At 38.9% G+C, this 24,814-nt stretch overlaps 2 protein-coding genes across 3 annotated transcripts in view; one reads left to right on the top strand and one right to left on the bottom strand.

Annotated features, from left to right (window-relative positions):
• Nucleotides 1-6,764: 6,764 nt before the first annotated feature.
• sh2d1aa (SH2 domain containing 1A duplicate a) lies at nucleotides 6,765-11,472 on the top strand. The gene is given in 4 exon segments (XM_028460110.1): nucleotides 6,765-7,103; nucleotides 7,105-7,188; nucleotides 7,453-7,516; nucleotides 10,473-11,472. Coding segments are annotated over 4 exon segments (396 nt in total). The 5' UTR covers nucleotides 6,765-7,053; the 3' UTR covers nucleotides 10,671-11,472.
• Nucleotides 11,473-12,486: 1,014 nt separating this feature from the next.
• Nucleotides 12,487-24,814, bottom strand: part of tenm1 (teneurin transmembrane protein 1) — a 254,688-nt gene continuing 242,360 nt past the window's right edge. For both annotated transcript variants that reach the window (XM_028458823.1, XM_028458824.1), the window contains 7 exons: nucleotides 22,987-23,231; nucleotides 21,758-21,900; nucleotides 19,222-19,433; nucleotides 17,723-18,024; nucleotides 16,834-17,540; nucleotides 16,080-16,222; nucleotides 12,487-13,981 (listed from right to left, as the gene is read on the bottom strand). In XM_028458823.1, the coding sequence (XP_028314624.1) occupies nucleotides 13,226-13,981; nucleotides 16,080-16,222; nucleotides 16,834-17,540; nucleotides 17,723-18,024; nucleotides 19,222-19,433; nucleotides 21,758-21,900; nucleotides 22,987-23,231 (2,508 nt within the window). In that variant the 3' untranslated portion in view covers nucleotides 12,487-13,225. The remainder of the gene's footprint in view (nucleotides 13,982-16,079; nucleotides 16,223-16,833; nucleotides 17,541-17,722; nucleotides 18,025-19,221; nucleotides 19,434-21,757; nucleotides 21,901-22,986; nucleotides 23,232-24,814) is intronic.

Raw genomic sequence — 24,814 nt, 5'->3', positions numbered from 1 at the left:
TGAAAGCCATACGATGTGTACGTATCAGTAAAAATGACAACCGTCTTTCAGCTACACAGCACAGAAAAGACAAAACTTCATATACAAAACATGCTAGGCAGATGCTCTCCAGCAGAGTTTAAAATATATCCTTCTCAAGTAGAAGTACTGTTACTTGATTGAAATTGTACTCAAGCACAAGTACAAGTAAGTCATGCATAAAGTAATCAAGTACAAGTAAAAAGTAGCTCAATTAAATAGTACTCAAAGTAAAAGTTACTAGTTACTTTCACCCACTAAGTTTATTTTTGGTAATAAATCTAGCCACGGTCCCCTTGCATACAGTTCATTTATTTTCCACAAAGGCATCTGTATAAAATAAGGTTTGTCAAAATGTACAATTCTTTCCAAATTTTTTTTTTACAATAACACCAAATAATTCAATTTAGATTAAAAAAAAAAAGGCACCTGAGGTTAGCAGTTTATGAAAAGACCACGAAACAGAAAAAAATAATAATTTACTCAGTAACCGATGGGATTAGAGATGTAACAAATTACGTTTACTTCTTTTAAAACGTACTTAAGTACAAGTTTAAATGACTGATTTAGAAATTATACTCAAAAAAAGTACAGGCACCCATAAAAGCAACTCAATTACAGTAACGTGAGTATGTGTAATCCGTTACTTTTACCCTCTGCCTATTAGTCCGTAGATTATGTGTTGTCTGTTTGCCTTAAAGCCAATGATTGTGTTGCGTATCTGTAAAATAGGACAACCCTCTTTCAGTTACACAGCACAGAAAATACAAAACCTGTGCTATATGCACAACTGTAACACCACATTACACTCTCACCTAAAAATAGTCAACTCTTCCCCACCACATCCATTGCCCTACCCTGACTCCCTCTTCCCTGTTCCCAAAACTTCATATATGCTTGATATAAAAGATGTCAGGTGAAGTAGATAGTACTACTCTGAAAGTAAATTACTACCTTATATTCTATTCCTTACCACTGGATGGCACTAGATTGCGGCAGTTGTTTGAGCCAAGCTGCTACTTGGCTCCTTACCCAGGAAGAGTCCCTAAGTCCCACTTCTCGTGATGATCTTTCTGAGCCCTGGGAGCAATATCTGTGGCACAGGTGATGACTCATATAGGCCACACTTCTTTATATAAAAAATCAGATATTATGCTCAAATGCAGCATATAACAGAGTTGTCAGCTCCCAGAAAGCCAGGATTACATGATTAGCATGTCTAAAAGGTCTGTTGTCAGAGGCTCTTTATGATGGTTGACAGGGGTGTCATAGTAAACAGCACACCAACTCACTACAAATTTCTATCTGAGTGTGACAGATGATGCCTAAATACCAGTTGCTGTGCCATCAGCTCAGTAAAACCACGCCTGTGCCATGTTGCTACAGCGCCATACTTTAATCACCAGATCCTTTATTTGACACAGCAGAGAACTTTTGCTGAGTGACAGGACAAGATGGGCAGGATGAGTTTTGTGGCGCACACAGCTTCATTAGCTAATTCCTCTCAGTTCTACAGAGCAGCTGGCAAGCCTCCTCTGCACTGCTTTACCAGAAGACAGGATGATGACATGAAGAAAGAAGCGTGTGTGGAAGGTAGATTGTTTGTGCTGCAAAGAACAGACAACCATTTAAAAGATAAGGAAATGAACATATTGCTTTTCAAACATAAATAACCATCGATGTATTTTTAAATAGCAAACTAACAACGTTATACTCTTTACCCTGTAAAGAAAAAGCCTAATTAGGCCTTGTTTTTTTTTTTAGTTTTGCACTATGAGTGCATTACGACTTAATACATTATTTATAGACTTCTGTTGTCAAGCGTCTTGCTCAAGGACACTTCAGCACATGCACACACACAACCTGAGGTGAAAGCACAAACCTCCTCATTGGAAAATATTCCCCTATGTTTTATTCTTATGGCTTCTACTGATCGGTATTCTTTACAAATAGAGGTTGGTTTGTATAGAAACCTTCTATAATTTGGATGAAATGAATAAAAGCATGTATAACAACATTTGTTGCATAGTTTGTCCTTTAATCAATTTCAGTCCTAATTAAGATACCAATATTGTTTGTTTTATGTTATTTTATTTTTATTTTGTTTATTTGACAGGGACAATGTACATTCATAAACGTTACAGTAAATGTACCAGAGTTCAAAGTAACATTCAAAGTAATTAAATAGATTAAATAGTTTATACTTAAAGTTATAGAAAAAGTTCTACAAACTTTGTTATGTCAAGTTGAGTAACTTTAAGTATTTACATGCTAAGAACAAACCTGTCAAGTTTTGGATTTGAAAATAAGGCAAATTTTCTGGTGCCCACTACCAGCCGTCCCACCTGCCCAACCAAGCTCCAGTATCCCTTATATTTTAAGACAGGCGTACAAGAAATCTAAAGTACCCACTTATCAACCACTTACTAAATACAATTATGTGATTATAATCTGGTAGGTCAACCTTTATTAACATTGAAATGCTGTGAACATTCCTACTAGGGCTGGGTGATATGGACCAACACTCATATCTGAATATATTTTCTCAAAATGGTCATATAGATATATGATATAAATCTTGATAGTTTTATCAAACAAAGTCTGACCAGAAAGACAATTCTGGGTTAAATTTGCTGATGCTAAATGCTACACAGGAACATTTATTAACAAACAGCTGATCAATACGTGCACTCATTAATCATCTAACTGAGCTTTACATGATGTTCTGAGAAGTAAAAACAGTGACTTCTAAAACTTGTATTTTGATACATAATAAGCTATAATATATGCATATATATATATATATATATAGATATATTACAATTTATAGTTTTCTATATCGCCAAAACAGAAAACTCGATGCATCTTGAATCTCGATATATCGCCCAGCCCTAATTCCTAAATTATAAAACAGCCTAAATAAAAACATAAATGGGTATATGAAGCACGTGTTAATTCATTATACTTACAGTTTATATACAAGTCAACACGTTGCATATTTAACATTTTATTTTTATTACATATTTTCTTATAATTTCTCATGCTCACTCATGTGGTTCTCTGGTATTTACTAATGACTTATTAGACACATTTATTACAGACTTTACATTCTTTAACACTTTATAAAGCAGTTTATATTTGTGGAGCTTGTGATTGGCTGATTTTTCATGGTGACTTACGTGGTTCCTTCTGCTGTGATAGACGTTATAATCTCAGTTATTAATCTAACAGAATGTGTTACTGTGTCACATCCTGCTGCTCTTTAAGAAGATAAACTCTGTGTCACATTTTACAACGTATTTACACCAGTTCTTTGTTTTTTTTCACCAGAACGTCTTCATTCATCATCTCTGTTCTGAGTTGTTTCTGGGTTTGTTGCCGCTGTCAGCACTAATCTCACGATAACTGACACTCAGGCCATTTCAGGTGGTAGTTCTCGCGAGGCTAGTGATGGCGTTCAGTTTAGTAAGGCATCTTTTAATTCTTATTACATTAAAATATGGGATATTTACGGAAAAATACTAATAGGAAGATGGCGGGAAAAAGGGGTAAAATATGGGAGTTTCCCGGCCAAAACGGGATACTTGACAGGTATGGCTAAGAATGATAAAGTCCTGTTATTTCTGTTGTTTCAAATTAGAATTATTAAAAAAAAAAAAAAAATACGCAATTCATATAGCATTTTAATTTATCAAAAAAGAACAAGTAGCGAGTCATCCAGTCTTTTAAGCTCTGGAAAATTTTTAACTTTTAAGTTAATCAACTTAGAAAAATTGAGGCAATCGATTGCCTAAATGTTTTTAGTTCAGTGGTAACTTATTTGAGTTTACAGTAGCTGTGATAAAACAACATAAAAACAAAATCTATCCACAGAAAAAAATGTCACATTCTAAAACAGCATTTGATTTGATAGATGCGTCTCTCGTGAAATCTGAGCATGGAGTGAGGAATCATAACCTTTGATTTGAGCGGGTAAGACATTTATTTCAGGGGGCCCTGCCCCCTCTTGCCCCTGCATCGGAGCTGGCCCCGCTGGCAAGAATCTCAAACTCCGCCTATGGTTTTAGCGCTCTTTGGGGCGGGTTCACTAAAGGTATAACGGTATTAAAACGTGTGCAAATGTCACTCCACGTGCTAATAAGGGGTCCAAATCCCTGGGAATCAGGACTAAAAACAAAATATATCTACTTAAAAAAATGGCACATTCTAAAACAGCATAAAAATATTCATACAACTTAATAATTCACCTTGCTAAAACCGTATAATTCAGTTTCAATAAGTAGTTCAATACATATTTTAAATAAAACATAAAATGCAAGAGAACTATGGCTGTTATGGCTGAGGATTGCAGTTCTTATTACTCAAAAATCCATTTCCTTAGCTGGGTTTTTAATTGATTATATGTGAAAGTATCCTTCATTCTAGTAATGGGCAGCTTGAAATGCAAAAGACGACTGGCCAAATACACTCTCTCATTGGGGTTGTAATGTGCAGTCTTCTCACAGACTGTGGATTATGAATTAATTCAATTTTAAACTTTTTTTTTGTAATATCCTTATTTTAACACGCTCACAATATCACAGCTGTGGGGAAGAAACAGCAGAGATGCTCTCAGGTCAGACTAACCCTGTGCCTGCTTTTCATCTGGAGAAAAACTCTTCATCAGGGCGACATAGTGAACACACAACAGCACTGACGCCTCAGCAGGAAACTCTGGGCTCATCTTTAGAACTTTCTGCTTTTATTCCGTGCTTTCTCACTTTCTTTGCTTATTTTTCTCCTGTACTCTCGCTTCCCACTCAGCCCAACTCATTTTGGCTCTCGGTGTATAGTGTGCAAGTGATTATGTGTGCGCTAAATTTGTGCAGTAAACAAAGCATGAGGAAGTACTCATGTTACTGTAACTAAGTTGCTTTTGAGTATATTTCTAAATTAGTCATTTTACTTGTACTTAAGTTTGTTTTAAAAGAAGTTTGGTTACATTTCTAACTGTTACTGAGTAAATGATCATTTTTTGTGATAACTTCTTTATTTACATTTCATGGTCTCTTGGCACAGTGAACATAATCAATATGTTCTTAGTCGTGCCATTTCTGATCAACGCCCAGCCAATTTTTAATCGGTTCAGGTTAAGATTTCTAGCTCTTATGTTCCTACCGACATGAGACATTTGGCATGGCACTGTTTTAGAGTTCATATTTTAGCTATACTCAGAGATATTTTTTTATTTATTTTGAATTAAATTCAAGAGTTGGACATTTTGGTAAACCTTTTGTTTTATACAGATGCCTTTGTGGGAAATATGTGACAAAATGTAATCTCTTCCTTTTTACGTTTATACATGAGTTATTTACTGTATACAAGGGAACCGTGGCAAGATTTATGACCAAAAATAAATGTGGGGGCTGAAAGTAACTTGTAACTTTTACTTTGAGTACTATTTATTTGAGCTACTTTTTACTTGTACTTGAGTATTTTATGTATGACTTACTTGTACTTGTACTTGAGTACAATATCAATCAAGTAACAGTACTTCTACTTGAGAAGGATATATCAGTGCTCTTTAAATTTAGTGTAGTATTTCAGATCATTTTAACGTTCTAATATTATATCTCCACCCCTTTCATTTCCTTCACTGAGGTTCTGCTTGTGATTGGCTGATTGCCTACACGTGGGGCCTGGACTAATTGGAGCCATGTCTGGCCTCTGGGAAAAAAACAGCTTTAATGGGCATTCATGCAACTTTGTGTTTGGTGACATGTTTGTCATAACAAGCATCACTCTGTGTTGTTGTTTTTTTTTTTGGTGCTTATGCTACTTGTCAAACATGTCATTTCCTTCAATTGTTTCATTTTTTTTATCTGACTCAAAGTTTCAGAGAACGAGAGGAGAAGAGCCAACAGTGTGTCAGCTAAAATCCCCACATTTCATGACAAATAAATATGCCATAATATCAAGTTAAAACAAATAATAGCATTTACTTTACCTGCAAATAGAATAAGTACTGCTTGTGACGTTTTAAAGCAGTGTTTCTCAAATATGGGTACGTGCACCCCTATCGGTACGTGATGGCCATACTTGAGAGAGAGAGAGAGTGGAAAAGTAACACATATGGGGTATTATAATGTGTATTCTTTGTTAGAAAATGATGATCATAATAATGATGATGGAAATGATCTCGACTAGAACATGAACTGAAAATACAAGACTCAGTCTTGGTCCCACATCAGGAGGGCGATGACAGGAAATTATAAAAACTATCAAAATAAAATACTAAATACTGTTTCATTCCACTTATTTACAAAATGTGATTCTTTAGAATGTGTGTCATCACTCATTCATTCCATCATTATTCTCTATACTTATTTTTTCATAGTATTCTGAGCAAGATGTTGTCAGATAAAGGAGGGACTTGGATTCAGAAATAAGAGAAAGAGGGATACTTGAGCCAAAAGAGTGTGAGAACCACTGTTTTAAAGGAAACAGTTGTACATGTTATAAAAAAAAGTTCTTTGAAGAGTTGAGACACTCATGGCCTGGGGAAGCAGAGTGCCCGTTGACTTGTGTTATCAAAGGTACCAGAGTCACTGGCTGAGTATCATGTGCGAGGACTATGACGGTGCTAGTTTTTTTTTTGGTTTTTTTCACCTCCCCCTCTCGTGTTTCATTTGAGGAATATTCAGTTTGAATATTTGAAAGTTGTTTCCTGTCAAGAATACAATTGTTTCCTGAGAGGTAGACATACAAACGCCCCCCCCCCCCCAGTGTGTGCACGGTATGACATTTTGTAGAGAAAGAGTAGCGTGTGAGCACCAAGTCAGAGAGGTCACCGATTTGAGAGAGTTGCTAATCAGAACTGTGTAGGAAGTGGAAAATCAGAAAGCTTCCTTGCCAGACCTCAACCCCCCAAACTGTGAGCGGTGAGTTTCAGATGAGAGTGTGGACACTGCTTGGCTCCAGCACTTCCATTGAAGACAAAAGAGGAAGAGCTTGGAGTAGAAAGGCAAAGCACATCGTTTTGAAGTGGAAGCTGTGATGGAAAACCTGGAGATTTACCACGGACCCATTGGAAAGAAGGAGGGGAAGACGGCTGGGCCAGGACGGGCGAGACGGGTGTTATCTCATCCGTGACAGTGACTCTGTGCCAGGCGTCTTCTGCCTTTGTGTGCTGTGAGTACAAACCATTCACACTGTGTGTCTTGAGGCTGTTCTAAGACTTATAATCACATCAACGCATACGTAATCCTATTTTCTGCTGGTGTACTATTATTGAATCCAGTTGTATTCACAAAAATAAAAGGCATAAGCAAATCAGTGTTGGGTGAGGGATTGAGTGAGTCCCACTAATGGTGACAGCAGTGTCAAAAATCACTCAAGTGATGCTGGAACTGTAAGTTAAAGATGTCCCTTCGCTATGTGTATGTGTGTGAGCAGGTGGAAAAGATTCGCTTACACCTACAGACTCCACAAGGATGACGCAGGCTCCTGGGCTGCAGAGGTGAAGTTTAAAAAAAAAAAAATCTTCTTTCTTGCTCTCTTTTTCACACACACTGCCTGAACAAGTTCCCAGCTATTCATCAGCCACTTTATTTGCTGCTTACTGGTTCAGATATTGTTTTAACCATAGTTTACGGGGGTCGGGGGGGAACATTGCCGTAATATAATGTAGATGTACTGCTTTGTTTCTAACATATTACTGTTAGTTTCATGTCACAGATATTAGTTCTACCTCAGGTGTGTAGTATGCGTTTTCAGTGAACTTTTGAGACTTTAGGTTGGTTCTTCTTCAGTTGCGCAATGCTTCTTCACAATGCACAGTAAATGGTGAAGCGACACTGTGCCCAGCAGTTCATGGTGCAGCAAAAATTAGACAGAAATAATTTTATCATGAATTTACAACATTAAAAGATGCGTTGATGCGCATCTTTGCAGTTAACATGATCAATTATGTTACGAATTCCCCACGGCAAGTGAGGAAACAGTGCGACCAAAGAATTTAGGGACGCACCTGGTATACTGCCTTTTCTTTCAGATCCGAGTGAATCCACCGCTTATAGTTCAAATTTGGTGTTTCTTTTTACTAGTAGAACCCTCTGAGGTTGCTATTCCTGCCCCAAAGCCACCACCTGAAACTCAAAATGCCACAACATCAGCATTTATTCCAAGGATGGGTAAAGAAGGGATTGAATCTGACAGCATTTCTGATGGGAAATGTAATTGAACACTGAGGGTTGGCAAACACCCAGAGACGGGACTATAAAGAGACATCTAAAAGCCGTGCTTCTGTCTGATGTCTGCAGCGCTGTAACGACATTTTACCCTCACTCATCCTCGCTGACAGCATCACGCCGACGCAACAGATACGGGATCCAAATATCTTCCTCACAGATCAATAAAGGTTTACTTGATTCTTGCAAGAAATCAGTTATTTACCAAAATATTCTCTGGAACAAAGGAAGCACAAGATATTTTTCACACTGTGCTCTGGTTTTGATAAAGTGGTAAAGAAAAAGAAACAGCAACCAGTCTCCACACACGTTTTACCAAAGGTGGGTAACTTTTACAATAACGGGACCACATTATCAACATTCATGTCAGCATTTATAGAATAATGACCAATCTGAGCATTAACACAGGAAAGAACAATGAGTTTGTGTTGTCATTTCATGTGTTTTTGGTGTAATTCGTTGTTTTGTGTCATTTTGCGCTTTCTGTTGCTGCCTCGTGTGTTATTACTGTCGCTTTGCGTGTTTTTGAAGTCATTTTGTGTATTTCCCTTGCATTTCATTTTATTTTTGTGTTATGAGTCAATTTGTGTATTTTTGACATTTTTCGTTTTCTGTGTTTTTGTTGTCGTTTTGTAATTTTTCTCTAATTTCATGTTGTTGTTTTGTTGCCATTTTGTGTGTTTTTTGTGAATTTATGTTGTCAACTGTATATTTCTCTAATTTGTCATGTTTTTTTTTTTTAAGTGATTTCGTGAATTTACTGTGGGGGGGGGGGGGCTGAAAGTTAGAGCGCGTGTAGCCCCCGGGCCACCTGTTGCCCATATCTTCTTTACACCATATTTTCTTGCAATATGAAAAATGACACTGAGTGATTAAGCGTGAGGCTTTTTCAAATTTTCTACAGAATTACAGCAGTTTGGAATTTGGAAGCGTCGGGCGTTAAAGTGTCAGCGGTGGGCAAACAAACAAGGTTCATATTTATGACTGAGGGACTAATGCACAGCTGAGGGCACATGTTAAAGCCCCCACTCTTTCATTCAGCACCTAATGTTGGAGCTGTTCCCAGCTGACTCAGAGAACAATACATTGTTGTTCACGCTGGAAATGTCATTGGACATTTCTGACGAAGACGCACACAGGCATACACCACTGCTTTTGGACTGTGGGAGGAAATTGGAGTACCTGAGGGAAAAAAATACAAAGGACACAAAATACTTATGATGACTGGAGGAGTTGAATCCATCATCTATTTAAATGATCCCTGCATTAGAGCTTTAGTCTTTCACGAGCAAAGATAATGGGACACTTCAAGCATTTCAAATATCATGCATAAATCCTAAAACCGCAGCTTTTCTACAAACAGCGCCCGGGGAGTTTATGTTTTCAGAGATAATTGCTTTCTGAGTTTTTTTTCTATAGTGCGCTTGGAAAGCCCCTGAGGATATCTTCATTATATGGTTGGCTCTCTTTTACAACAGACTTGTATTTATTTTCTTCTGCTATTTCTAATTCCTCGTCTATTAACACAATGTCCCAATAAGGCAAACGCCTGATGGTATGATTGACAAATGTCTCAGGCCCTCACTCAGCTGAATGCATCTCTTTTTAAGTCAGGGGTCACCTGAAATTTAAAACAAAATAGATTACATTTTTTTTAAATGTTTCCATTAAAAAAAAAAAAAAAAAAATCTAATTCAATTAAATGCATTAAAAAACGTTTTTTTTTTTTTTTAAATTAAAGAAATAAAATGTTTAAATTTTCTCTTTAAAAAAAAAAAAAAAAAAATGTATATATATATATATATATAAAAAAACCAATACATCAATACATTATATCACAGAAACACATAATACAGTGTATCAGTGATCTCAAACAACTGTATTCTATACTTTCACTTTCTCAAGTATAAATCTAGTCAAAATAAAATTTAGAATAAAAATATCTGAGCTGGCGCTGATTGTTGCTTTGTGCACTGATTCTGGTCACTCTGTATTTTGATACCCAGTAAAACGAACAAGATCAAAAAACTAATTAAAGAGAAGAAAAGTCTCTGGGGTTGCCAGAAATGTGTGATTTAAAAATAAGGTCACAACAAAATAAAGGTTGAAAACCACTGGGTTAAGTCTTCCCTGTCTCACCCTCTTCATATCTATAGATTTACATAGATGAAGATTAGATATGCTCTAAATTCTCCTGTTGCTTTTCTTTCCTCTCACCTGTTTCAGACTTGTCAAGGTGTGCCGAAGCGATACTACCGAAATATCAAGAACATGATAGCAGCGTTAAAGAAGCCAGAACAAGGGATTGTCATGCCTCTTCTTTACCCTGTCACTGCTACGCGGAGAGCGCAGGCTCTCACAGAAGAGGAGATGTCCAGTAATAGCCTGTCACAGCCAGGCAGCGGCCTCAGTAAGACCCTCTAGCAGGAAACGTCAAAGCCTGCTGCGCTGGAGACAGGGACACACCATCAGGAGGGAAGTGCAGCAAGACTTTGGTTTGCCTGACTTTTAACATCGACATCATTATGAAAGAAAAGTGTGTTCTTTACATCATCTCCTTTTTTTTTTTTTTCGCTCTGTGGGCTTCATTCACTGGCACTCGGCCTTGTGTGTCTTCAGGCTGTGTATATAGAATGTCCTATATAACTTTCAGGGACACAGTGAGAAATATTCAGCAGCAGAATCATTAATATCCATTACTGCATACGTAAGCTGACAACAAATATTGTGCTGTTTTCTTAATGCAATCGGGTCATGTGAAATGCAACAAAAATAAATGATGCTATATGAAATAAACTATTGAAATAAAGTCAGCAGTGCACACTCGGGCCTGTGACTGACATAATGCAGAAGGGAAATTCAATTGGACATATTGGGACGCTGATTTCCATAGAGAGAGAGGAAGAGCGAGGGAGGGAAGGGCCTTCATCATTCATCTGATTGACAGGGGGAAAAAAGAAAGAAAAATGAGGAAAGAGCCACCATGTATCCCAATACAACTCTACAGTGCATTGGTCTCCTAGCAACCAGGCTCACCATCTTTTTTTCGCCATGGAGATGAGGTTGGACAGTATCTAGCAAAGCATATGGTTTAGAAGAGAAGGTGCGTTGCCTTTGCTCAGCAGAGTACTGGTTGGGGAACGTATATCACCTGCTCACAGTCACAACATATGCACAGTGTGTCTCTGTCATCGGCAACCCAAGAGAGAAACACAAACAAATAATGGTGGGCAGATGGTGGAGTAATGGTGGGAGGGAGGCGAGTGGGAGGAAGAAAGCAGGCGGATGGGGACGTTGATTATTGGTGGCGAGACTTAAAAAAGAAAGAGAGAAAATATTTTTTTTACATACTTTTACTTTTTTTTTTTTTGGTGGCTAGAAAATGGTTCAAATGTTGTCTGATTGGCATTTCCTAATGAGAGAAGACAAGCTGGAGACAACCACAAAGCCAACTCCAGGTCCTGCCCCTTCTGCACTCACCACCCACTTGCTGAGCCTCAGCTGTCACATTACTTCTTTCTCTTCTTCTTCTTCTTCTTCTTCTCTTCTTCTTCTTCTTCTTCTTCTTCTTCTTCTTCTTTCTTCTTCTCTTCTTTCTTCTTCTTTTCTTCTTCTTCTTCTTTCTTCTTCTCTTCTTCTTCTTCTTCTTCTTCTTCTTCTCGTCTTTCTTCTTCTCTCTTCTTCTTCTTCTTTCTTCTTCGTTCTTCTTCTGCTTTCTTCTTCTGTTCTTCTGTCTTCTTCTTCTGTTCTTCTTTTCTTCTTTCTTTTTCTTCTTTCTTCTTCTTCTTCTTCTTCTTTCTTCTTCCTACTTCTTCTTCTTTCTTCTTCCTTCTTCTTCTTCTTCTTTCTTCTTCTTCTTCTCTTCTTCTCTTCTTCTTCTCTTCTTCTTTTCTCTTCTTTCTTCTTCTTCTCTTTCTTTCTTCTTTTCTCTCTTTCTTCTTCTTCTTATTCAGCTATTCTGATAGACGCAGGTTTCTCATGCATAACTCAGTTAGAGCCGTAATGATGGGTGATAATGACAGCACAGATTTGGGAGATACAAACTCTCAGAAACAAGAACAAAGTGGGCACAACAAATGATAGGAGCGAAAGGCGCGAGACAGAGAAGACACTAGGGAGAAGGAGAGAAAGAGCAGACGGCGGAAAAGATAATAAGCAGCAACCACGCAGCACACGAAAACCCATGAAACAAACTGGTAATTCACACAGAATAACTTTAATCAGCATCGTAACCCGATAAAGTCAAATTTTTTAGCGAGAATATTTACTATAGCCATGTATAATTCTTTGCAAAAATGTAGCTGTCTTTCTATTGATTAACAATACTGACACGTATGAACAACAGAGTTTCCAGTTGAGCACTTTTTTTCAGTGCGAAAGCACTGGCTATGTACATTCTTGAATTTAGTATACACACTCATACAACTACTGTTGGAGCACACCAGAGGCAGAAAACCACAGCGGGTTCCCTTCCTCTAAAGGGGAGTGTCAGAGTCAACAAGGCCTCTCGTACACAATATGTAAACGATAGTATGTCCGAGGTAAACCATATAGGAACTCAAATGGCAACCGGAGAACTCTTGATTGAAGCCATGAAGGGTTTTTCCACTGGTAATCCTAAAACTCTTCACCTCTGCAGTTCTGTGATATCGAACAGTCCCGAATGATGATGAAAATGGGGAAATGATGAGTCAGTCAGTCCATCAGTGAGTCCGTCAGTGGGGATACAAAAAGCGAAGCCACAGCCAAACACACTGCTCGTGCCACTGTTAGAAATCGGAGAAACTAGACGATAATAATAAAATACCATCATTTTGTCACAATTAAAGGCATTTGGAAGTTCTTTCCCCCTCCATTCTCTCTTCTTGTTCTTCTTTGTCGTCGTCGTCTTTTTTCCAACACAGTATAGAAACAGTAGAACAAATCGGAGTAGAGTAGAAACAGGCAGTCTTTGGTGGGGAGCTACTCAAGTGTCTCTGTTACCTGCCCCCCACCTCGCTTAGTGTCATGAAGTGGATGTTGGAGGGGCAGTCGGACAGCTCCGGCTGCTGCTCTATAGGTAGGGAGTAGTAGCCGTCGTAACCCTGAACCCGTCCTCCGGTCAACAGCTGCTGCTTCTCCGCCTCGCTCCACATCCGGCTTCCTGCATCGCCTAATTCCACCCTCTTCCTCTCCCTCTCCCACGCCCACTCTACCGCCCGTTTCCTTGCTTCTTCCCTGACCCGGGCTTTCTCTTCCTCCTCGTTACCGCCATATCGTACACACAGACACAGCGCCCCCTGCTGCAGAGTGATATCTGCAAATCGTCGAGTCCTGCCGTTCACCGAGGCGCTCATCTGAGACACGCTCACGTTCACGCCGCTCTCCAGTATGCGGCCTCCGACGCCCAGCCCCAAGGCCAGGTCCTCCTCGATTGGCCGAGACTGCAGGAAGTGGTGGGTGTCGCATCCATTGATGGTGAAGCTCAGCCCACTGAGGTGGACAGCGCCGTTCAGAACACCCGCCACCCGCCGGCTGTCCTCGCTGGCTACACCGATGACCTCTGCGCTCACCCGGCTGTGAGAAACGGCAAAACGGATGCTTGGGCCAAGGATGGAGGGTTTGGAGCCAAAGGGAGGGGGGCGTGTCGGCCTGTGGCAGGAGGAGCCTACAGGATCTGAGACCAATGGTAACCTCTCCAGGGAGATGAAACTCCTCAGTTGACGCCGCAGCTCACATTGGATCCCCAAAACCACCTAACAATAAAAAAAAGAAAAAAGTATTATCTTGTATTGTATTCAAAGCAACTACACGTGTGTGAATCTCTAAAGTGCTAGGTATTTCATTTAAAATGCCAAAGCTAAGTAAGGTAGTAGTAGTGGATTTGCCCTTGATATAATTTTTTGAATGTTTTACGTCTTTTGATTTTGATAATTAGGTTTACAAATTATTGATAACACAACAGTGGTTATTATTTAAAAAAATCTGCATTAATTTGTGACTTATGATGAATTATAATAGTGAGAAACAAAGGCAAGGGAATGACCGGCTGGTCAAAGTGTTTAAAGTTTAGCAGTTGTGGGTGCTCTTGGAAAAAAAAAGGGGAAAGAAAGGCACTCCGAAATAGAAAAAATCAAAATGAGGAAAACGATACTAAAAAGCTTTTATTATAATGGCCAAATTTTTAAAATGCCAACATGTTTCGACCAAGCAATGTGAGAGTCCTCCCTCCAGGCTCATTCACTGGTATCATGTATTGGCCACTCCCACACCTTGTGATGGGAGCCAATCACAGAATCAGACAGAACAATGAAAATGAGAAACAGGTGAGGTAAATTTAAGTGATCAGCAACATATGAACGAGAGAACTAATCTGATGAACAATAAAAATGAGACAATCCAACATAGTATATATTACAAGAAACATGAACGATCAAAAATCATCATTTAAGCCAGGAAATCGTAAAGTGTCCAACGGATGGAGTGCACTGCAAGTTTATGGTTGTTCATACTAAAAAAACTTACAAACGAAATTATTTCATTAATTGTAACACTACCTTTGTCATATATCAGTTGTTTTGTTCATGTACAGAAGGTTTTTTCTACATTGGATGTACACTTTAATATATACCACAATGCCAATGATTCTTTACTGTGCATTGTGGTTATTAAACATGTTAAACCTTTGATTATATGAGGGGATCTAGAATCGAGAAGCTTAATCAAAGGAAAGCTTTATGAATCCATCAGTTGGAGGCTTTATGATTTCCTGGCTTAAATGATGATTTCAAATCATGTTTTTTGTAACATCTGTTGGTTTGTCTCATTTTTTATTGTTCAGGTTTGTTTTCTCGTTCATGTGTTGCTGATTACTTAAATGACCTCACCTGTTTCTCCTTTTCCTTGTTCTGTCTAAGTCTGTGATTGGCTCTCATCACAAGATGTGGGAGTGGCCAATACACTTGCTTGCTTCATATGACTACTTTTCATTGGCTGATGTCTATAAACAGGAATGACAACAACCACAAATGTTTGTTAGCCCTGACCAAGACCATGCTTTGTCCAAACATGTTGGCTTTTTATTTATTTTTGGGCATTTTAATAAAGGCTTTTTAGAATCTCTTTCCTCATTTAGATTTTCAATAATTATGGAGAGCCTGGTTTCATCACTTTTTTTTTGATGAATTGTAATAATCAGATTTTTTTATTTACAATTACTTGCAAATGTTCAATTAAGAATGTTTAGCATAGTCTTAACTAAAAGGTCACAGATGCAGAATGCACTTACACACACAGATGATTAGCAGAAATGTTGAGCCTTCTGTGGTTAGTACCCAGATGGAAGCTCAAAGTGTTAGATTAATTATAATTAATTGAAAAAAAAAAAATATCCCCACACTTTGACTTGGTCTATCATACTGGGAGCAATTAACACAGCAATTTCCACGCACAAACACAAACCTCTTTAGGATACTTGTAATGATTCTGATTTATGTAGGACCTTTTTTGACACCTAAACTATCATAAAAAATAGTAATTGGTCACACCACAATCATAGAGATGGCTATAAACTACATCTGGGGCCAAAGCTGCCCTTAAAATACATTGAGCTGCCTTGAGTATGAAATGTGCTATAAAGAAAATTGACTTGCACCTTTCACATCTCTGTTTGTTTTTGTTGATACACCTTATGACAGTGTGCCGGCATTGATGCCTCCTATGTCCTTATTTTTATTGGAAAAATAATGAAACTCAGTCAAACTTAATCTGTATCTATAACAAAAAGGAAAGGACAGGCATAAAAGTATAGTTGTAAGATTAAATTAAATATTGTTCTTGCTGCCAGTCACTCACCTTACTGGAATCCCAGTTCTGGGTCTTTGTCTGGGTCTTCATCAGTTCATATGTTTGTTCCATTCTGCTTACTTCAGGCTTTGGGAAGCCAGGGACGACGTTATGAAGCTGGAAACCAAACAACTGCAACCAGCTACCAATGTCTAGACCCACATGCACACACACACACACACACACACGCACACGCGCGCACACACACGGAAAGTTAGGAAAAAAAATGAGAATACTGTCAGGCAAACAAAAAGCCATCTGGCAAGGAAACAATGTCTTGTTCTGGTTAACACACAAAAGGTTGCCGAGTGTTTTCCTTAAAAACTGATTTGTGTCGTTATAAACAATCCTGCTGCAGGAAAACGTGACGGACCAAATGAATGTCCCATTAACCAGAAGGACACATGCTACCACCCACATTCAGTATTCATCTTCTACTCTTATATTCAATCTCGTTCCCTTGCTTGACATTAAGTTTTGTCTCCCAGGGAGATGGTATGTTCTTGATATACGGGAAACCAAACACAGCTGCCTGTGTTAAGATACGGTGTGATCAAAGGCATTGCTGCCCTTATCTGTTGTTAGATTTCCTCAGTCAGAGCTCACCTATGGCTAGTTTGGTGGCCCAATCAACTTACTTACTTACTTGATCTAGATGTTTTTGTGTAGGAGGACGTGTCAATGAGGGTGGTATCATTTTGATTTTCATAGTAGCTGTCAGTCATGCACAGATTCAGGATTTGTGTATTTCGGAGCTGCTCACCGGTTGTAAATTGTGTCACTTCCTCCACTCTTCCCACTGGGCAGTTATTCTTGAAGGCGTACAAGTTAAAAGGCTTGGGTTCCTTGCTCAGTTCCCCCCAGAGTTCATGGTTTGGTGAAGTCCAACGGCCTGCCAGCGTATCATAGTCTCGTCTGCCCAGATGAGCCAGTCGTGTGAATGGGTCATATAAGCCTCCATGAAAGCCGATGACGAGCTGAAAGTCAGGGTTGGTGTCATGATAAACCTCTCCATAAGGGGTGTAGAGGATTTCTTTAACAATTCGTCCCTTGTTGGAGAAAACAGCCCTTGGACTTCCCACACTGTCACATGCGACGTAGTACTCCTCACCACTGCTCAGCTCCATTGCAATGAGGTGACCCTGAAGGTCGTAATACATGGATGTGATCAGGTTACTGGTGTGGTTGTATAAGTGGCTGACTCTGGTGGGGTGGGACAGATCTGCGTAAAAGAACTGCAACTGTTCGCCCTGGCTGTTCTTGGTGGCGACGCGCCGACCTAGCCCATCGTAGCGGTACCAAACGGTGCGCTCAGTCGCACGATTAAAGACACGAGTCAACAGGCCATTGGAGTTGTAGTCAAAGAGGTCATTTGCTCGTTGGCGAAGGAAGCCGTCCTCGTCCATACTGTACTGCAACTCTCCCAGATGCGTGATGCGGTCCCTTTGGTCGTAGCGCAGTGGCGTCAGCCTGTAATTGAAATCAAATGCTGTAAATGTCAGAAATTATGGTATAAAGACATTTGAATGAACCCTTTGCTGTCACTTAAACTCAAACCATCAACCCAAAGACTGGATGCATTTAAACACATGTAATGCATTCACTTTGACTTAGTAGGAGTACATTGCTGCTGGCAGCAGAGACAAACTCACCTGGCACTAGTTCCATGGCTCAGGAGGTTAATGTTTCCGTTGAGATCGTAACTGTAACGCCACTGGGGCCGCTCATTGACAGAGGCACTTTGTAGCTGGCTGTCTGCGTCGTATTCATATGTGTAGCGTGTCACATTATTGTCCACGCCCACTCTAATGTCACAAGTGGTCGTTCGTCCGGCCGAGTCGTACTGAATGGTCATCCAGTAGGCGATTGATTTTAGAATCTCGTATTGAACCTCAACCACCTGGCCGTAAGAGTTAAACACCTTGGTGTGCTTCATCAGATGGGTGGTGATCACCTAGCCGAGAAATGCGAGAATCGATAAGTTTGGTCTATTTTTAGGCAACAGAATTAAAGCTTCACAAATAGCTCAATGCTAGCATCAAATTAGCAAACGGTTGAACTTTTACAAATCCACGATAGAGGAAAAACCTGTTGTTCCCTTCTTGCATTTGATACAAACATGATTTCTGCTGCTGATTTGTTTAGTTTAATCATTTATCACTTTAAAACAACCACAGCTGACCAAAGGGCTGTACAGATGAAAATAAATCAACGTCTTACTAGGTGTCTAGTAAAAACAGACAGTCTTGAATTATTAGAACTTAAATATATTTAGCAATTGGTCACAAGCTAGCTTATAAAAACCATTAGGCTGGAACAAATGGTAAAGAGTTGGTGAGAAAATGTTGTGACCCAACATGATTATTTTCATGTTTAGTGGGATTTACAAGTTCTGACGTACTATTAAGCTTGTCTTTTAACTGAACACCAATTTGGTTCTAGCCAATAAATGGCGGTTTATCTATGACATAGTCAAGGGTGAGAAGTTTTGTCTTTAGATTGAAGTACAGTTTTGGTAAATTTAGATTTTTAATGCAGATTAGAGCTATTTCTGGTATACATATTAATTATGTATACCAGGTAAGTCGACCTAATATCCATCAGGACTAAATCAGGCTGAATATTTTGCAACAGAAGAAACATTTCCATCATTTTTTCATTGCATTATTTTTTCAAATTATGTAAAAGCTCATTTGAATTTGGGACTTTGGAAATACAGTAGAAAGATAGTTTTGCTTTTCTTTATGTACTGGGACTTGAATATATCAATGATGTTACTGATAGATGTGATGCACTTATAATGAATTAAAAAAAACATGTTTATGTGTGTGCTGTCCTATTAAAAAGACCATTGTAGGAATTTGAATCAGTATTAAGCAGTATCTTAGGTTTGGGCTAAGAGTCCATTTTATACTCAAATCATAATAAAGCCACTCAAACCTAATGTAAAAAATATACATATGTATCGAGATGATAAAACAGCTGCAATGTCTGGTTACATTCACATTTGGTTCTGTAAATCCAAAACATACAGTTCAGTCAACACGACTCACTGATGAAAAATTGATTTTGCAGCTGTCACATTAAAAAATACAGCATAGTACATTTGAATTGGTTAATATTTCATAGTGAATAGTTAATAGCTGCCAACCTGGTTAAGGTCATAGAAGATGACGCTGAACTTGCCAAACTGTTCAACCCGTCCTGATACGTCGACATAACGGTACAGATCAATCGGCAAAGGGGTCTCGTTGATGACCGCCTGCATGCTCGTTACTCTGAAGTTGTTGTAGCTGTAGTCAAACCTGGCGTTGACCAAACCCTCTTCGCTGAAGCGGAAGATTTGCCGGCTGGTCAGGGGACCTGTGCAGAGAAGACGGTGTTGATTGGAAATGTATTGACCCTGACATTACAAAAATTTGCATCAGAGTCTAGATGAACTACGCACATCGAGCATTTGGAAACACAACTCTTACAAATGGCCCTCACGCTGCCCGCATCAGCCAACCTAATCAATTCAAATCAAGAACTAATTCACCACCATTAACACAGACACACGCACAGCAATCTATTCAATCTTAGCTCTCCCCACACCTCTGTGGCATTTCCACTGGCGACCTTTAATACTCAGAGATAATGGAATCTAAAGACAATAGCCATGATGGGCCAATGTGCTCCTTAATGCCAAAAATAAAAAAAATAAAAAATAAATCAACATTAACAACATCATGTCTCCAGCTTGCTCCTTCAGCTAATCCCCCACTTGAAAAAAGACCTGCTAATGAAACCATTATATCGTTTTGGAGAAGCCTCTGTTTGCATTTGAAACGACTAATTGTCTCACTCTAAAGACAGTAGAGATTTGGTTTCAAGTTTTATCCGATATTTTTTTTAATTTTAAGTGGAACGTTAATTCCGAACCTGAGCTAATGAGAAAATGGCATGAACGCAAAGAGATAGGTGTAGGCTTTTTATGGCCCTTGGAAATCTTCTCTCAAGCCTCACTTTTTTTCCTTGTCTCAGGGGTCAATTATTGCTATCTCTCCTCTTTCCAAGTCTCCGTTTGTTCTGCTGAAATGAGATCAGTTAAAGAAAGGTGAGAGTCTATTCAGAGCGAGGGCATAGTGATAAACACACACAAACACACAATCACGCACGCACAGCCAAAGCCCAAAGAAATATGATACCTAATCAGGACCAAACAATTGCAAAAGAAACAGGAAATGATCCAGATGGGAAAGAGTCATTCGTTTGTGACCCTGGGAATCAACCCACTACTGTATATTTCAAAAAAGCACTTATCTACAACCAATGGGGTCAATTATAATTAATAATACTCATAATAATAATAATAATAATGCATTGGCTTTATCATAGACACTCAAAGCGCATTACAGAATTATGTCACAATAGTAATGAACAATTACGCAATTACATTTGTAATAATAATAATAATCTGTTGCTATTGTAATCATGATTGAATTGTAACTGAGTTCAGATAATTGACTTTGTAATTGTAATTGGCATGGAACTTCTATAAAAACTGTCAATTACAATGTAATTAAGTGCGAAACTGTGGAACCATGTTACAGTTCTATGTCTTACACATACATAGTTAACACTTATTAAAATATGATTCATATCAAGTTTACCGACTACCTGTAGATCATTTTACCATTTAAAATGATAAATCGACGGGTATAGTTACAACAAAAATGGCTCAGACGCCCACAACCAAAATATTAACTCCAATTTTTTATGAGTAAAAAAGTCTAACAAGGTCACCAATAGATGAGAAACAAATTAGATGATCGATCATATTTTTTTGTTTGTATGTTACTGCTGATTTAAGACATGGGTCAAAACTGACCCGTGAGCATAAGAGATGCTAACAGAAAGCTAACACAGGAGGAAGGTAAGGTTTGATGGGCTCAGTAATTGTGATTAATTGTAATGGAACTTTAGTAATTGAGAACGTAATTGTAATTGACTTACAGTGGAAAAATAGTAATTGTAATTTTAATTGGAAAAAATTCGCGTCAACGTAATCGTAATTGAGTTGTAAATGAACATGGACCATTGAAGGTGTAATTGTAATTGAAAAATGGAATTGACCCCAACCCTGCCTACAACATTGTGTTTTATTGTGTTCCTACAGCAGGCAGTGGTGGCATTTGTATCTTTCACACCATAAGCAAACGTCTTGATCCCCTATCTGACACAAGTGTTGTATTAAAAACAAAAATATTCACATTTTGTCAACCACTCTCTAATGTGCTTGAGCCTCTAATCCTACAACTATTGCTAGACTTTGATCAGGGAGCATACGATGCAAGAGGTGGCAGCTCAGAGCTCGGGAGGTGGTTTCGTTTCCAGAGCTGTGGTCTAACAAAGTCGCACTCGTTTGATCGCTGTGCAGGCGATTCACACTTCAAACAGTCACTCTCCCAGTGTTGGATGAAATAGCTTCTGACTCGAAGAGAAACGAAACGAGTTTGATCGCGGTCATGAAATTTTTCACAAGATGCGAAATCTTTCAATTCGCTCACAAAGCAGATGCTGTGAGTTAAGTCCACCGAGTGATTTATGGTCTGAGAGGTCTTTTAAAAAGCTCCATTTTCAGCCTCTTTGCACATTGTAAATATTTAACATTTGTGGCTGTTGGCACTGAGCATGTTTGTGCGCACCTGTCTGTCTGTAGCGTATGGAGCTTATGAAGCCATTATGGGTGAGATGAATGGTCTTGACAGTGCCCGAGGCCTCGTCATAAGTGAAGGTCACCAGGGTGGAGTCGTAAACCACCTCAGAGAGCCGCGCTGCCGACGTGTACCTGGGGAAAAGAAGAGTGAGAGAATAGAGACTGAATCAGTATAACTGATGATAAGTCGGTACAGTACCAGAGTACGCAGGCTTAGCTTTCCGCTGAAATAGGAATAAACAAGGTCTCTCATCGAGACTATTACAGAAAGCTTTAAGTGTACTGCGAAACAGGTTTCACAATCCTGCAATACGTCATCATTTAGTGCGGCTGCTGTGGCAGTTACAGCCGTTCAAACCCCCTATAATGGGACCATTTATTACAACATTCTCATTGAGCCAATGAGTACAAAAACGCCAGAACACACTGTTCTTCAACTTTCATCAAAATCCGACCAGTGGCGTCTGACATAGAACGAAGATAAAACATTTGGTCTTTAATCAGTTTCGACTGCACGGTATTGTTGCTGTGTTATCAGTATTGGTCGACATTGTTTTCAAAATTAAGTAATGGACATCGACCATTCTGCCGAAATAACTAGATACTCAACAATCTCAAAGTAGAATTATTCACTGAATTGACCAATTTCACAATAGTTTGATTATTTTTGTCATATATAGCTATGACACAGAATGCTTGGACCTTGTCAAAATGCTGGTTTACCACTCCTATATAAAATGAAACACTGCTACCCAATAAAATCATAGTGTATGCCTCATAGATCAATGGATCAATCATTTACTCCAAAAAGAAAGGTCGAAATTGCCGTTCACGTGCCAAGAAAACAGTGAAAAGTGAGTAAAATGGGTCAAAAGCATTCAAGAGCGGGGAAAAAATGGGCAAATAAAGAGGAACCAGGTGGTATTTTATGGCAAAGGGTAGCTTTAATGGGCAAAAGATGGCAAACAATAGTAAAATGTAAGGGGAAAAGGAAACACGTGATATTTATTGGGCCAAAAGTTGGCTTATTTGGATGAAAAGTTCCCAAAAAATAATTAAAGGAAAAAAATTGGATAAAAGTGTAATTTTATCGGCAAAAGGAGCTAAAGTCTGTGAAAAGTGTCAGAACTTTTTGAAAAGTGGCAAAACTGGCCAAAGGAAATACCGTGGGTAAAAATGGGTTAAAAGTTTACATCCTCGTTGTGATGTGATAAGTACCTGTAGTTAACGCTCCGTCCAGTCCCCAAGTACTGAGTCCTCAGGAGCCGCCCGCCCAGCGTGAAGTCCTGCATGAAGGAGGCCTGGCTGTCAGGAGGAGTGTATACGTTCCTGTAGTAGCCGATGGACAGTAGCGAATGCAAGGTGTGTTTGACCATGCTGGGCATTGTCACGGCAACCAGACGGTTTGTTTGGTCGTAGTCAAAGACGTAGCGCCGCTGGCTATGCAGGAGCAGCATGATGGACTGCAGAAACACATGCAGACAAAACAGAAAGATGGTGAACGAGAGCTATTTCTGTCTGTGTACTCCTTTTTCAACCAAACTCTCTCTCCCACTCCACTGTCAACAGATAAACACTTAGTCGCTCTAATGTGTTGGGTGTTCAGCAGCAACCTTGGGTTTTGTGCAAGGACTACTTCACATATTCACTGAGAGCTATTGATTCACTCGATTTAACCGAAAAACAAAACGGAGGAAAATGTCTGAAACTTGGATTTCTGGGGTTGCAGTCAGCAACAGTTTTGTTTACTACCGTGCATTTTTTAGGTCTGTTTCATTTTTCAGGAAATGCTTTCAAAAACTGTGCTTGTACTCCAAACAGTTTACTCTCCCATATAATGTTGTTCTAGTTAATGTTTTAATTTAACTGCAAGCTAAGACAGTCCTAGATGTATATTAAATGCCGGTGTTATCTGTTCTATGAGCTCATTTACAGCCTAATTTTGTCTGTGAAAAAACCTTGACATTTCTTATTATTCAGACTAATTTCAACTCATTAAATATTTCAATTATTCTCCTGAATGAAAATGATAGCTCCTGGTTGTGCTTGGATTCATTTTACTCAAAAGGTAAGAAGCTGCACCTCACTCTGAGTCATTTATCAAAGGCCAGTGAGCGTTAGTGGTAAGATTTACATCAGGAAACTTTTTATTTCATCACGTTTCAGACGCTCGAAACTGGTTAGATGTAGAAAAAAGCGAGGGTGATTTAATGCTTTTGAAGTGTTGGATTGTTCCAGTTATGAAGATTTAAACAAAGACCCCCCCACCCCCCCAAAATAAATAAAAAATAAAATAAAATAAACAAAGACCCAAGATATTGGAAGTTATCTGGATCATTGATCCTGATCATGGTACCATTATCATTCACAATTTAAAGATTTGTAAAAAAAAAAAAAAATGTCCATCCCGATACAGTAGGTCCAAATGTATCGGCACCCAATTTTGTTTTTGAAAAATTGCAATGAAATGTGCGAACCTGATCGGGGTGAAACTCAAGGGAGAATTGAGCAACCGACCCAACATAACTGGGTCAAATTTGATAAAGATCGGTCAATTATAAACTGAGATATGAGTTTTTGCCCATGATGAGAGATAGGGATTTTTCAAACTGATCCAGAATTAGTCAAATTTGGATGAGATCCAGATCATATTACTAATATCTTCAGTAATGTTTTTTTTGTGAACATTTTGTACATAAATAATCCTGTAACCCTCCTTGGTGGAGGTAAAAAGCATAATCACTGAAATTTGATAACGTTAGATGCTCACTTTGGAAAAATGAGCAGAAACTGCCCCCCCCCCCCCACACACACACACACACACACACACAATATTGTGTTTGCTGCAAACACAATATTGGTATTTTCATGGTTTTTGCCTTCTGTTTATTTTAAGTGTTTATTTATACGGTTACCGTACGGACAACCCCCGGTGCTATTGGTTCGGTACAAGTACGTGGCGTCTTAGGGTTAGGTTATAACCCAATATCGCTAAACTCCAGACCATGGCGGATAGAGCCTTTTGTTCAGCCTCCCTGTGGAGCTC

Source organism: Gouania willdenowi, chromosome 10 (assembly GCF_900634775.1).
Source record: "Gouania willdenowi chromosome 10, fGouWil2.1, whole genome shotgun sequence".
NCBI classification, from domain to species: Eukaryota; Metazoa; Chordata; class Actinopteri; order Blenniiformes; family Gobiesocidae; genus Gouania; species Gouania willdenowi.
This window is presented reverse-complemented; position numbering and strand designations above follow the sequence as displayed.